At 49.7% G+C, this 14683-nt stretch overlaps 1 protein-coding gene across 2 annotated transcripts; it reads right to left on the bottom strand.

Moving 5' to 3' along the window:
• Positions 1-1156: 1156 nt before the first annotated feature.
• On the bottom strand, positions 1157-9428 carry LOC116576790 (tubulin alpha-8 chain). Of its 2 annotated transcripts, none has more exons than XM_032319351.1 (5): positions 9336-9428; positions 7497-7719; positions 5954-6102; positions 3267-3947; positions 1157-1552 (listed from the first exon to the last, which is right to left on the bottom strand). In XM_032319351.1, exons 1-5 carry the CDS (start codon positions 9336-9338, stop codon positions 1259-1261), a joined length of 1350 nt encoding a protein of 449 aa, XP_032175242.1. In that variant the 5' UTR covers positions 9339-9428; the 3' UTR covers positions 1157-1258. The 2 variants fall into 2 exon arrangements, with proteins under 2 accessions (XP_032175242.1, XP_032175243.1); XM_032319352.1 differs by lacking the exon at positions 9336-9428 and adding an exon at positions 8707-8938.
• Positions 9429-14683: the final 5255 nt, after the last annotated feature.

Raw genomic sequence — 14683 nt, forward strand, 5'->3', positions numbered from 1 at the left:
CCCAGAGATCAATCAAGCAAGGCTTATAGATGTGGGGAATCAGTTCCTAGGTTAGCATTAAGAAACTTGTTCCCTGGCCAAAGCAAGGCCACTGCGGATACATCTGAGTAGCCCTGAGGCTCACTGGTGCCTAAAAAAAGCAGAAACCCATCCTGAGTGACACATTGCAATTCAATGTCTGAAAAACAAAAAGCAGGTAGACTCGGATGAACAGTACAGGCCCTACCTTCTAGTAGGGGCTGGGCTGGGTTCTGCTCAATGGCCTTGCCAGGGGCTGAGCTTGGTCTGACGGAGATATCCCACCTCTTCAGAGAATACATTCCTGTCTGGCTGAGAGGCTTTCAAGCACATTAAGGAGAGACCTCCCCGAACCCGGGGCCATGCTGGAAGGGACCCTCCACTTTCCTCCCAGTTCCTGCTAGGTCCTTCTACTGACTAATACATTGATCTCTAAGACCGTATGTAGCCAGGTCCTAGAACATACCTTTCTCATCAGGGACCTCTTTAAAAATAAAAGATATAGACTTTTTTTGTCTAAAAGGCTCATAGGCACTTTGAAAAGTATTTCAGATGTTCACAGCCCCAAGCTAAAGACTCCGTCTTTTGCGATCCTGTTTCTTGGACCCTGTGCCTTCACTTCATATGGCATCCGGCTGGAGCCCTAAATTTTAAGATGGCTGCTGCAGATTGGCTTGTCAATGCTTGTGGCTTCAACCTCTACTGCCCTCTGTTGGCCATGAGGAGGGAGGATAGGTTAAAAAACAAAAAACAAAAAACAAAAAACCCCAACATACTTGACTCCTTCCTGGCATTGAAACTGAGACAGACTTTCTCTCCTGGAATGCTAGGGGCAGACAAACTTCCAGCAGCTTTTTCCAGAACCTCTAGAAGGTTTACCTTTCCTCGGGGGTGGGGGTGGCTGGGATAAGGGAGTACACACAGGGAACCATCACATGAAGTCAAGGCCCCACAGTCCAGGTCCTGAGCCTCTGCCTATGTGTCAGGGTGGTCTGATCGGTCTTCCCGTAGGCATCCCCCTGGCTGGAAGCCCTGGAGGCAGAGGCACCTTGCCCCTTAACTCAGAAGGACGACGAGGATGTTGGGAAGTTAGTGAAGGCCCGTGCCTGGCCAGAACCTCACATCACAGAGCTCCACATCACTTGCAACACTGACTGTATTGGTAGGGGGTTAGGGAAACAGCGGAACGAGAAATACAAAACCAGGTAGAGAGGCCGGGCATTGCAGGGGCCAGGACACCTTAGAACTCCTCACTTTCATCTTCGCCGTCCATAGACTCTGTTCCCACTTCTTCATAATCCTTCTCCAAGGCGGCCAGGTCCTCCCGGGCCTCTGAGAACTCTCCTTCCTCCATGCCCTCGCCCACGTACCAGTGCACAAAGGCCCGTTTGGCGTACATCAGGTCAAACTTGTGGTCGAGGCGGGCCCAGGCCTCGGCAATGGCTGTGGTGTTGCTCAGCATGCACACGGCCCGCTGCACCTTGGCCAGGTCACCCCCCGGCACCACAGTGGGGGGCTGGTAGTTAATGCCAACCTAAGAAGAAATAACAAGGAGGGTAATCTCCTGGTTCTGGGTTCCCAGGAAGGGTTCTATGGAAGGGTCTGGCATTGCCAGTCTATAAGGAACACAGGGATAAGGGAGCAAGTTTACCACCATTAGGAAACAAACTGATCCAGAATGTGGGACTTTCAAGACACTAAGACCAGTCCCTTCAAAACCACCACCCAGAAAAAGGGTGGCTGCTTTACATTAAAAGAATGAAGAGGGGCGCCTGGGTGGCTCAGTGGGTTAAAGCCTCTGCCTTCGGCTCATGCCATGATCTCGGGGTCCTGGGATCGAGCCCTGCATTGGGCTCTCTGCTGGGTGGAGAGCCTGCTTTCCCCTCTCTCTCTGCCTGCCTCTCTGCCTACTTCTGATCTGTCTGTCAAGTAAATAAATAAAATCTTAAAAAAAAAAAAAAAAAAAGAAAAAAAAAGAATGAAGAGACAAATACTATGCCTGGGCCTAGATTATATCCTGACTTCGGCAAATGGATATGAGAGATACTTGTGGAAATCGGGAAAGTTCAGATATTGACTTAGGTATTCTTATTTTGGAGGAGTATTAATTTTGTTAGGAACAAAAACAGACCAGTGGGTCAGAAATGCCTGTAAATGAGTGTAAACGGGTCAGCAAAGCAAAAATAAAGGAAGCCTAGGAGAGTCAGATTTTGAATCTAGGCAGCGTACATGCAAATTATACTAATCTCCCCATTTTTCTATAGTTTAGAAAATAGTTTTAAAAATATAAAATCTTGTGAGATCTCCAATTGGATCTAAACCTAACCTACTTTAAAAATTGCTCTATTCAGATATTCAGAACATATACATTTCATATTCCACGTTTAAAAAAAAAAAAAAGAAAGAAAAGAAAAAAAGAAAGAAAAGTCAACTTCCCCCTTAACTGCCTCTCCAGACAGCAAGCTTACTACTTCCTGAAGGCAGCCTATTCTTTCTCCCAGTAGCTGAAGCTTTCCTAATATGGACTTGGGAGAATTCACCTCCCACACTTCCTAGCCCCGGTTGCTAGTTTTGAGCTACAGGACAGCTCTTCAGTCCTAGCACATGGCTGTTAGCTTTAACACCGGAGTCCCTGTGTCCCCTCCCGTCATGGTCACATCTGCAACCAACAGCAACACCAGGCAGGGAAGCTGTGGGTTTTCTAAATGCCACAGCTGCCACCTTTATTCTTTCTAATCTCACCCTGGAACAAAACCCATAAAACTTGAACTTGCTCAGTACCCTCTGGGAATGTGGAGCGAGAAAAGAAAGGGGCATAAACAAATTCTTCCTCATTACTTCAAAAGGAAGGGGCTGAGTTCATAGATCTTCTGACCATGTCTTGCCCATTATCTGAATGGAAGGTCTTTCGAGTTTCCAGAAGCCTGCTCTTCCCAGCAGGAGTCGTACTGGGTGGGTACATTCCTGGCACAGGTGAACGATCGATCCCAACCTGACTGGCAAACCCAGGGAGTGCCTATTTGCCAGGCTAAGAGACGTGAAACCTACTTTTCCTTTCATAAAGACAAGATTTGGGGCAGAATAAAAAAGCTGTTATTTGCCCGAATCTCTCCATCCCTAGTGCTTTTTTCGTCCTGCCTGGCGCTCTGTAGCAATCTTCCCTCTCAGCGGGTACACAAGCCACATGCTCACCGCCTCCCTTCTCCCCCACTGCACCCCTCCCACCCCCGACTTCATTCCCAGCTTGCCTTGAAACCTGTGGGACACCAGTCCACAAACTGGATGGTGCGCTTGGTCTTGATAGCGGCGATGGCGGCGTTCACGTCTTTGGGCACCACTTCCCCGCGGTACAGCATGCAGCAGGCCATATATTTGCCATGGCGAGGGTCACACTTGACCATCTGGTTGGAGGGCTCGAAGCAGGCGTTGGTGATCTCTGCCACTGACAGCTGCTCATGGTACGCTTTCTCGGCCGAGACGATGGGGGCGTAGGTCACCAGGGGGAAGTGGATGCGGGGGTAGGGCACCAGGTTGGTCTGGAACTCCGTGAGGTCCACGTTGAGGGCCCCGTCGAAGCGCAGGGAGGCCGTGATGGAGGACACGATCTGGCCGATGAGCCGGTTGAGGTTGGTGTAGGTGGGGCGCTCGATGTCCAGGTTGCGCCGACATATGTCGTAAATGGCCTCGTTGTCCACCATGAAGGCACAGTCCGAGTGCTCCAGGGTGGTGTGGGTGGTCAGGATGGAGTTGTAGGGCTCCACCACGGCCGTGGACACCTGGGGCGCGGGGTAGATGGCAAATTCCAACTTGGACTTCTTGCCGTAGTCAACAGAAAGCCGCTCCATCAACAGGGAGGTGAAGCCTGAGCCAGTGCCACCCCCAAAGCTGTGGAAGATGAGGAAACCCTGAAGGCCGGTGCACTGATCTGTCTGGGGTAGGAGAGAACAGCGTTAGCAGGCGGGTGACCCACCCCACCCCCTAGCTCCCCAGCCCCTTTCTCCCAACAGAACCCTCTTCCGTCCCCAAAGCTACTGTGACCCAACCACAGCTTTATTTCCTTCTGTATTTAGAAAACAAACACAACAAAATCAATAAAATAAACAAAATAAAACGTGTACCACAATTTGTACTACATCTTATTGCTGGTATAATGAACGGTTTGACAAGTGTGTATACCTACCTTACCAAACTAATCAAGATAGAGAAATTTCTGTGACTCCAGAAAGTTCTCTCATGCTCTTTTGTTTCTTCTCAGGAGAGGTGAGAAGAGAACACCCTACAGGGGTTTGGAGTTCTAGGGGACAGATGACCTCGAAGGGCGTTGCTGTGTTCATGAAGTGGCAAGTGAGGGGCGGTGGGAGGGGAGTGGTGAGGAGGGTCAGGTGGGATGGAACACTGTTGTCAGACAGCTGGGCCCTCTCAACTCTGCAAGAGAGTGGGAGGTCGGGGGAGGCAGTGGTGGCATCTTGTTGAACATAGAGATCCCTCGCCCCGCACTTGAGACTGGAACCCAGGTTTAACAAGTACCCGGGCTGACTGCTGATGTAGCAGGACCTTGGACTAGAAGAGCGTCAATCTGGGGGCACCTGGGTGGCTTAGTGGGTTAAAGCCTGTGCCTTCAGCTCAGGTCATGATCCCAGGGTCCTGGGATCGAGCCCCACACTGGGTTCTCTGGTCAGCAGGGAGCCTGCTTCCCCTTCTCTCTCTGCCTGCCTATGATCTCTGTCTGTCACATAAATGGATAAAATCTTAAAACAACAAAAAAAAATGCACCCTTTATGGAGTGTACATTTTTTTAGAAGAGCGTCAATGTGTACCAGATGCACAGGGAGTAAGGACATAAAAATTCTCCATTTATTTGCGATATATCCATATAGCAAATCACTCTGTTGTACACCTGAAACTAATGCTATGGCAATTATATCTCAATAAAAATCACTTAAAGAAAAAGCAAGCTTTATGCAAACTGAAAACAACAACGAAAATATCCCAAACACCTCACCAAACCAAAAACCAAAAATGAAAACCCAAAAGCAAACCACCCCTCCTCCCTACACCCCCTAGCCCAAAAACCTCTTTAAAAAATCCTAGGACACTTGGGTGACTTGGTTAAGCATCTGCCTTTGGCTCAGGTCATGATCCCAGGGGCCTGGGATAGAGTCCTACATTGGGCTTCTTAGCCGGGAGTCTGCTTCTACCCCTCCCTGCTGTTTGGGATCTCTCGCTCTCTCAAAAAAAATAAATACAATCTTAAAAAAAAAAAAAAAAAAGAAAGAAAGAAAGAAAAAATCTGAAGCCCAAAGGGAACTTTGTTTTTGCAAGCACAGAATCCCATTCCTCAAGTCAATGACTGGCAAGTCCTCCGTCCAAACTAGTGAGCAGAAGTAAGTCTGGACAGTCCCCTCTAGAGGACCAGTGCCGTAGTACCAGCTCCCACTTGGCCTCGCTCCTGGTTTTCAGTGCCTCAGGCAAGGGATGGGGTAAACTGGGAAGTGGTTAAAAACTAACCAGTGAGGAAGAGCCTCTCCCAGCTGTAAAGTTCTGCTTAGGAATCTAAGAACAGGCTGAGCGGCCAAAGCAGCTTCTACCTACCCGCTGAGGGCAGAGAGGGATCAAAGCTCAAAGGCAGCTTGGATTGGACGGTTAGACCTGCCAAAGCTAGGAACCAGCCTCGAGGGAGCCCCAGTCCAGAGACTCAGGCAGAACCAGTTATTCCGGCTCCTAACCCTGGATCCACACCCGGGACACGCAGCTCCCCCTAGGGGAAGGCGAGGATAGACAAGCCAAAGGAGCCATCAGGACACCACGGGCCCTGGTCACAGCCACAGATCTGTGGTTTCCCTTTCTTCCACGCGTGTCCAGCCTCCCAGGCCAGGAAGGGAAAGTCAGGACACATGGAACTCCTGAAGGTGTCAAGGGCGCTCGGTCTGCTCACCAGTTTTCGGATTCGCTCCAGCACAAGATCGATGATCTCCTTCCCCACAGTGTAGTGGCCTCGGGCATAGTTGTTGGCAGCGTCCTCCTTGCCAGATATCAGCTGCTCAGGGTGGAAGAGCTGCCTATAAATGCCAGTTCTTACCCCATCTTGAGGGGAAGAAAGAGGGCAAAGGTAAGAGAGGCTGGTCTCATCCCCCACGAGGACACAGGTGCTAGGACCTCTGCTGCGTGGACACAGGTGCTAGGATTTACGCTGTTAAGCTAAGCTCCCCTAGGTAAAACGCAAAAGGGAGCATGAATGGCAAAAGGCCTTCCAGAGACCCCCTTCCAAAGTCTAGTTAGTCCTCCCTGGGCCTGAGAGGGGGTAAGTCAGGGGGCCCCCTTAACAGCGCCTTCCCTCATAGCCACTTCTACTTGGTGAGGAATCAGAGGGGGTCTAGGGGAATCTCAATGACTTTTTTTTTATTTTTAAAGATTTTATTTATTTATTTGAGAGAGAGTGAGAGAGAGCATAAGAGGGGGGAAGGTTATAGGGAGAAGCAGACTCCACATGAAGCTGGGAGCCCGATGTGGGACTCAATCCCGGGACCTTGGGATCATGACCTGAGCTGAAGGCAGTCATTCAACCAAATAAGCCACCCAGGCGCCCTCAAAGACTTTTGACTGAGACTAGAACACAGACCGATGCAGAAAACCCACTCCACAGTTTAACATCCACAAAACGGTCTTTGGAAAGATGGGGAGATGGAGAAGTGCTTGGGTGGCTCAGTCGGTTAAGTGTCTGATCTTGGTTCAGGTCACGGTCTTAGGGTCCTGGGCTCGAGCCCCTCGTTGGGTTCCCTGTTCAGTGGGGAGCCTGCTTCTCCCTCTCCCCTACACTTGTGCTCTCTTTCAAATATGTTAAATCTGAAAGGAAGGGAGGAAAGGAGAGGGAGAGAGAAAGAAGGAAGGAAAGACACAAGGAAGGAAGGAAAAGAAAGAAAGATAAGAGAGAGAAGAGGAAAGAGAAAGACGGGGAGGGGGTAGGGTAAAGTTTTCAGGAACAGGAAACTGAGGGGATCCAGATGCAGAAAGGAGGAAGCAGAGAACCTCCTGGGAGCCAGCAACAGCCGAGTTCCCACAGGTCCACATCCTATTAAGGGGCCCACCCCTTCCAGTTAAGACTGAGTAAGGGGCCATTAAGAATGTTCTCAGTGCCCGATTCCTTAGGCAGCTCAAGAGTCTGTGGGTAGGAAAAAGGAAGTAAGGTTAAAGTTTCTGCTTTTATAACCATTCTTTTCTGCAGCCTTCATTCTGCATCTGACCCCTGACTCAAAAATCTGGCAGTTTCTGGGCAGAGCAGTTTGACTGATCACCCTCTTGGCACAGGAAGCCCTTAGGACCCCTCCTGAAGTCAGAGTCTAGACAAAAGAGCAGACTTTAGAGTTGTTCTTGGCAGGGGGCTGCCTGCATTCCAACAGCTTTTCCCCTAAGCAGAGCTCCCCACTGACTTTGGGGCTGGCAAAAAATACAGGCTGGAGAGGGGAACCTTGCCCACTCACCTATGACAGCAGGCTCCAGGTCCACAAAGACAGCTCGGGGCACATGCTTGCCAGCCCCAGTCTCACTGAAGAAGGTGTTGAAGGAGTCATCACCGCTGCCCAGCGCCTTGTCACTGAGCATGGTGCCATTGGGCTGGATGTCGTGCTCCAAGCAGTAGAGCTCCCAGCAGGCATTGCCCATCTGCACGCCCGCCTGGCCCACATGGATGGAAATACACTCGCGCTGTTGGGAGAAGCAGAGAGATGATGTGGTGTGAATGGAGAAGGGAAGCAAGCTCCCTCCCTGAGGCCTGAGGCCTGACAGTGAGTTACATGGTCCAAAACCCAAAAGCCTGGGTTCCCTTTCCAGACTTTCCCACACTTTAAGCCAAACGACCTCATTTTCTTTTCATATCCTTAGGGCTCAAGAACGAAGGTGGCTAAAAAGCCTAGGTCTTCAGGGGCAGGAACTAAAGAAAGCCGATACCAAGCCACCAAGTCCCAATGCCTAGTGCCCTGTGTGCTGGGCGGGGCGGGGACAGGAAAGCTCAGAGTCCTGCACACCAAGATGGGGCCTCCAGCACTGGACCCCTAGGAAAAGGGGTCTCCCATGGTGGGGACTCTGTGCCCCTTCTGAAGGGGCAGAAGATGAAGTTCAGGTCTTTGGGTTAACAGAGGGAGGGGCTCTGGAGTTAGAGCTAGTCTGAAAACTCATCCACAACCTCCCCTTTTTTGGGGGGTGGGGGATAGGCCCTGACTCTGGACACTTGTCCCTGCCACCGCAGTACACAGTCAACCCAGGTAAGTGCTGCTGGATGGTCAGGATGGAGCCAGAAGACTCGCCCTGCCCTTTCAGCTCTCCTGAGGTAACTCCTACAAGGGACAGACTCTTTTCTATTCTGGTCCTTCACCCCCAGCCCACAGTCTAGAGTGTGAAAGGGCTTGCATATGTTCCAGAGGCGGAGGAGGTCTTCTAAGACAACTGGCAAAAGTTTAGCGATTTCAGGAGCTATCCTTCAAGACAGCCTCCGAGCCTCTACAGGGCCTCAGGACACAGGCGGGGTCTAAAGATTCCTGGGAGGCCCTGACGCCTGACACACCCCTAGCTCTTCGGTTTAACGGAGGGAATTCACCGGCTTAGGCAACTAGGAGAGAAGTAAAGATATTCCTCCTGAGACGTCAGGAGGAGCTCACGGTCATGCCTGACCAGGGAGGGGTCAAGGTCGTGCACCTCAGACTTCTGGCTGGAATCTGGCCGCGGGAGACAAAGGCATTCAGACGAACAGTGCAGAACTGGAGAAACCTGCCGGAGTTGGCCGAGCGGCCCGGGTCCGGCCTCCAGCGCGGGAGTGTGACTTCACAGGGAGGCGGGGACTGCAGCTGGGGGCGGGCGCCCCTTTGTCCCGGACTGCCGCGGGACAAAACTGGGGCGGGTCCAGGCTCCCGTCTCCGGAGCGCGCTGCCCAGCCCTGCCGGGGTTGGGGGCCCCCAGGCTGCGCGCAGCGCGGGACAGACCTCACCACGCTGGCGCCCCGCCGGCCCCGCGCCCTTCCCTCCCCTCTGCAGCCGGAGCGCGCAAAACTTCTCCAGCTCGCGTCCGCCCCTCCCCGCCTCTCCCCGGCAAGGAGCTCAGAAGACCAGCGCTCGGACGCGGCGGGCGTCCCCGGCCTTCCGCACAGCCCCACACGCCGTGGTCGCCGTGACCACCCCAAACCCCCAACACACCCCGGACTGCCCGGCCTCCCCTCCTTCCCGCGCATCTGGCTCTTACCCGGGACCCTCGGGCGCCCCCAGCACGCTCTTTCCCGCGCAGCACCCCCCTCCCCGTGGACTCCGCCAGTGCCCTCAGCTCCCTCTCACCATGGCTGTTCCGACAAGTGATGCTTGCGGAGGGTCGTTGGCTGCAGACGCGTTACGGGTCTCCAGCAACACTAGGAATCCCCGAGCAGTCCGGCTAGCTGGGGCTTATATATCCCCGCCCAGCCGCCAGCCATGCCTCCTGGCGGGGCTCCCGCCCCCCTCCGCGCCTCTCATTGGGCCGAGTTCCCAGCGAGGCCCGCCCCCCTCTCCGTTATTGGGCGGGCGCTTATGAAATATCCCCGCCCTAGCAGGTCATTGGGCAGTTTGTAAAGCCAAAGGGAGGGAAAGCCTTGGGGATCCGAGTCCTCCCGGGCCGATCGACCCTCGTCCCCTCTTTTGGAGCGTGTGCTGGATCTGAGAGGTTGGTGCTTTGGAGAAACGCATTTGTTTCTTTGTTGCCTTAAGTCATTTTACGGGTAACGCGGCGGACCTAGTTCGAAAAGTGCATAAACCTTGGACGGTGGCGCAGACTGGAGCTCAGCAACCGCTAGAGAAGGAAAGATGCTGTGATGAGAACCAGGTGCTGAGAGCTCAAAAGGCAGCAAGGGTGGGGGAGGGTTGGACAGGCAGGTGTGGGAGAGAGCATTCCAGGCGCAGGTAATTGCAATTTACCTCCCTTTCACTGCGCCAAGCGCTTCAGATCAGGTGACTCCCGATTGCGAGAGAGCAGGGGGTCCAGGCTGGGTAAAGCACATTGAAGAGGACTTGTAGGGTGAACATGGATGCTACTTTGAAGAGTTTGCACATAATTCCACTGGCTGTGGAGCACCTTTGAGGGCCAGTGATTAGAAGAGTGATGTGATAAGCAGTATTTTAGGAAGTCCTAGATGTTACTTGTGTATTTTTTTTTTTCTCCCAATGGTGGTTTCATATATTTCCATGCGAAAGGGCATACACACATTTTCCCTCAGTTGTTTCTTAGCTGTCTGAGATGGGGTCTTCTAAATACCTAAGCGAAACAAATTAGCTCATTTCCTAGCTTGGGAGGGTTAATTGGCATTTGGTTTAATCAAATATCTGGACACCCCACAAAGATTACCTTAATATTTGTTCAGCACATTCCAGAGGAGTCTGAAGGATCTGTCACCTCCTGTTCTCACTTCCTGCTGGCAAGGTGACTGCACCCAGATTATGCCAGTCAGTCCTGGAGATTTGAATTGTTGCTTTAGGAAAATCTGCAGCTGCAATGACTTTCTGTTGATACAACTCATGAAGATTTAAAGTTACTGTGTCACTCACCAGTGTGACATCAGATCAGCTGCCCCCTGGATTCCTGCACCTGTTTCTCTATAAGACTCCAGACATATTGTTCAAAAGTATTCTGACATGTTTTTGAGACTAAATGTTTGTCTAGGTGGCTTGGTGATTTAAATTCAGGGTGCAAAGGTTAACTTCAAACTCTGAAGTGTGTTCTTTGATCCCAACCCTTGTATTTTATGAGGCTGCTCGCTTTAAAGTGGTTATCTCTGGTCAAGGGATAAGGTGAGAGAGTGTGGTTGAACATTTAAAGAGGTAATTTGAAAACCCTTGGATATACAAAGCTAAGTCATAGTTATTCATTGTCTGTCACTGGCCCAAGCAAAACAACTCAAATGTTACATCTTACCGAATGTGGGCATATCAGTGATTAAAATGAAGCGATCTGGCCATAAACTCAAAAAGCATAAACTCCACACCATCATCTCTTCCTTGCCTGGTCCTATTAGATATTCATTCTACCAGCTTTGTAGCATCTGCTGGTTCAAAATGTCCTTCCGTTTAATTATTGAATATAGTGAGTGGGCTTTACCCCCAAATAGAACTATATTTGCAACAGTAATCCTGTGTTATTTGTGGAAATGACACAAACCAACCTCTCTTGACAATGTGCTTCTTTATAGAACACAGATTAAAATCAGTTCTCTCATAAGGTGTTTGGATTTATTTTTGTTATCTAGATGACTGCAAAGCTTAGATTTTTTTTTTTTTAGATATTATTTTACTTATTTGACACAGAGAGAGAGAGATCACAAGCAGAGAGGCAGGCAGAGAGAGAGAGAGGGGAAACAGGCTCCCCGCTGAGCAGAGAGCCTGATGTGGGGCTTGATCCTAGGACTCTGGGATCATGACCCAAGCTGAAGGCAGAGGCTTAACCCACTGAGTCACCCACGTGCCCCCAAAGTTTAGATTCTTTTTCTAACTTTCATCTTTTTCTCTATATTACTCCGCTGATCTCTGGGTGAGGGAGGGACAAAGAAGATGGAGAGGCTTTGTGGGAACAAGAATATCCTGTTCAGGGTGCCTGGGTGGCTCAGTGGGTTAAGCCGCTGCCTTCAGCTCCGGTCATGATCTCAGGATCCTGGGATTGAGTCCCGCATCTGGCTCTCTGCTCAGCAGGGAGCCTGCACCCCCACCCCCTGCCTGCCTCTCTGCCTACTTGTGATCTCTGTCAAATAAATTAATAAAATCTAGGGACGCCTGGGTGGCTCAGTTGGTTAAGCCGCTGCCTTCGGCTCAGGTCATGATTCCAGCATCCTGGGATCGAGTCCCACGTCGGGCTCCTTGCTCAGTGGGAGCCTGCTTCTCCATCTGCCTCTGCCTGCCACTCTGTCTGCCTGTGCTCACTCTGACAAATAAATAAAATTTAAAAAAAATTAATAAAATCTTAAAAAAAAAAAAAAAGAATATCCTGTTCATCCGCTGGTGAAGAATCAAGGTAGACAGGAAGACACCAGGGCCATACCATTCATTCTTTTTTTTTTTTTTTTTTTAAAGATTTTATTTATTTGACAGAGAGAAATCACAAGTAGGCAGAGAGGCAGGCAGAGAGAGGGGAAGGGAAGCAGGCCCCCTGCTGAGCAGAGAGCCTGATGTGGGACTCGATCCCAGGACCCCGAGATCATGACCCGAGCCGAAGGCAGCGGCTCAACCCACTGAGCCACCCAGGTGCCCTGACCTATTCATTCTTGAGTCAGTGCCAACATTGTAGAGGTAGTACCTGCTTTTCAAATGACTGAGTTCCCTAACAATTGATGGCCACGCTAGCAAAGTTGCTGAAGTTGGGTGTGTCTGTGAGCTTGCTTTTTCCCCTATTGTCTTACCTTGAAATTCACCTACCCTGGGACTGGGGCAACTGCTCCCTAGGATGGAACCTCCTTTCCACCCAGTCCCTATTTCACATCTCATAGCAGAACCCATTTAGGACAAAGTAGGGAAGGATTGTATAAACCCACCAGGAGTTGGTCACTCTTCCCTTACTTCCTTAGGACTGTAAGTGTCCCTAGCCCACATTTAATCCCCTTACCAGTTCCTGCAGGTCATGGTTCATCCTGGCCCCATATCTGAAATAGGATGTCTGGGGTCACCAGGTCTGGATTTTGAAGGGACCCTGCTCTAATTGTTGCAGACAACTTGTCCCTGATGTGCAAAAATTAGAACCCCTGATTGTAACACCGTGCTTTGGGTACACAGAGTTTTGTGTCACTGGCTACTACTTACTCATCGTGGATAACATTGTTTCTATACAAGGCTAAGTGAATTCTAAGTTTCAATAGATTTGAAGCGAACTGGGTGGATACTTCTCTTGACCTTAAATTCTGACATTTAGACACATTTTGACATATTCCAGGAATTTAATTCTCTGAACACCTTGGTCACAATGGAAAGATTGACAATTCTGAAGTTAACACCTTTATTTTCTTACCCTGTGAAGCCTTAGATGTGGTCATGACCACATAGATGCACTCTGTGCATGATTCTGTACCACAAGTTTTCATTGTCTTTATCAAAAAGTATTGGGAAAACAACAACAGTGCTGTACCTGACCTCTAACCCACTATTATTCACTGCATCATAAATATAATTCATTGTAGGGACGGCTGGGTGGCTCAGTCTGTTAACATCTGCCTTCAACTCAGGTCATGATCCCGGGGTCCTGGGGCTGAGATCCAGACCAGGGCTCTGTGCTCAGCGGGGAGTCTGCTTCTCCCTCTCCCTCTGCTCCTTCTCACTCTTGCTCTCTCTCTTAAATAAATAAAAATCTTAAAAAACAAAACCAACTTCCACTGAATTATTTTGGTTATTGGATTTTTTGAAATTCTAGAATTTGTATTTTTTTCACATGTCCAGGTATCTGTTCAAATTCCCTAAATTTGTTTATCTCCTTGAACAGAGTAAGCAGTTATTTCATAGTCTGTGTTTGATAGCTCCACCATCTGTGGCTCCTGTGGACTCCTTTCCACGGTCTCCTGTTTCGCTGGTTTTCTTAATATCTTGTCTCATATGCTTGGTTCCATTTTATTGTATTCAGGATATTGTATTAGCAAAATTACTGTAGAAGAGTCAGTTTAGGGTGATGACATTTTTTCCTCCAGAGAGAGTTTTTGTCTGCTTATGCCAACGGTTTGGGGAAATCACTACTTTGGGATCAACTTAATCTGATTTCAAGGACTGGTATCATTGGAAGCCTAGATGCAATCTCCTGAGTGAGCCTATTTCCTACTTCTGGCTCACCCCTATTCTTGGGGTGCAAAGGACTGAGAGCCTCGAACCAATGTGAGAAACATTTACCAAGTCTACCACCCCCTGACAGGCCCAGACCCCTACTTCTGGAAGGCTTTCACAGTCACCCACCAGCCTCTGACCTGCCCCTCTCCACATTTCGAATGCCCCCAACGGAAGAGTGGCCTGTAGTACTGAGCCCGGTTCTCAGGGCCACTATCTTCTCAGTGGTACTGGTCCAGTAATTCTTCAAACATATGTCAGCTCTCTGATGCCTCTGGATTTTTAAAATACTTTGTCCAGCCTTTCTAGTTGCCCTCAGTGGGATGGTCATCCAAAATTACCCATCTACCATGATCAGGAACCGAGGTTACACTTAGAAGTTACCTGAGTAGGTTCACACATGGCACAGTAATGATATGGAAAATGTCATTACACCCCTGTCCGTCTTTGACTCTGTGTTAAAAGAGTTTTGCAGAAACAATTAGGCCTTGGAAAAATCAATTGCTCTCCCTAACAGGAGCTGCTGGTTTCTGTACTCCTAGCAGCGGGTTTCTATACTCACGGGTCACTTCTATTTGTGACAAAGCAGTTAATGATTTCATGAGTCTTTTCCTGAGAGCCAATGAGGGCCTATTATGCATAAGGGGAACAAAGAGGTGACATCCTCATTTTACAGGGACACTAAACGATTAATTAATTAGTTGACAGACCTCAAGAGAAACCCTAAGGTTCAGGTTTCCGCTTTCCTCTGCTTTTTCAAATTGCGTATTTTTCCCAAGGACATACAGGAATCTAATCTCTACTGTTTAAATGCCTTTATTTCCAATTAAATTGCAAAGGCAGAATAACAACTTGATATTTTTGGC

This window comes from Mustela erminea, chromosome 17 (genome assembly GCF_009829155.1).
Source record: "Mustela erminea isolate mMusErm1 chromosome 17, mMusErm1.Pri, whole genome shotgun sequence".
Taxonomy (NCBI): Eukaryota; Metazoa; Chordata; class Mammalia; order Carnivora; family Mustelidae; genus Mustela; species Mustela erminea.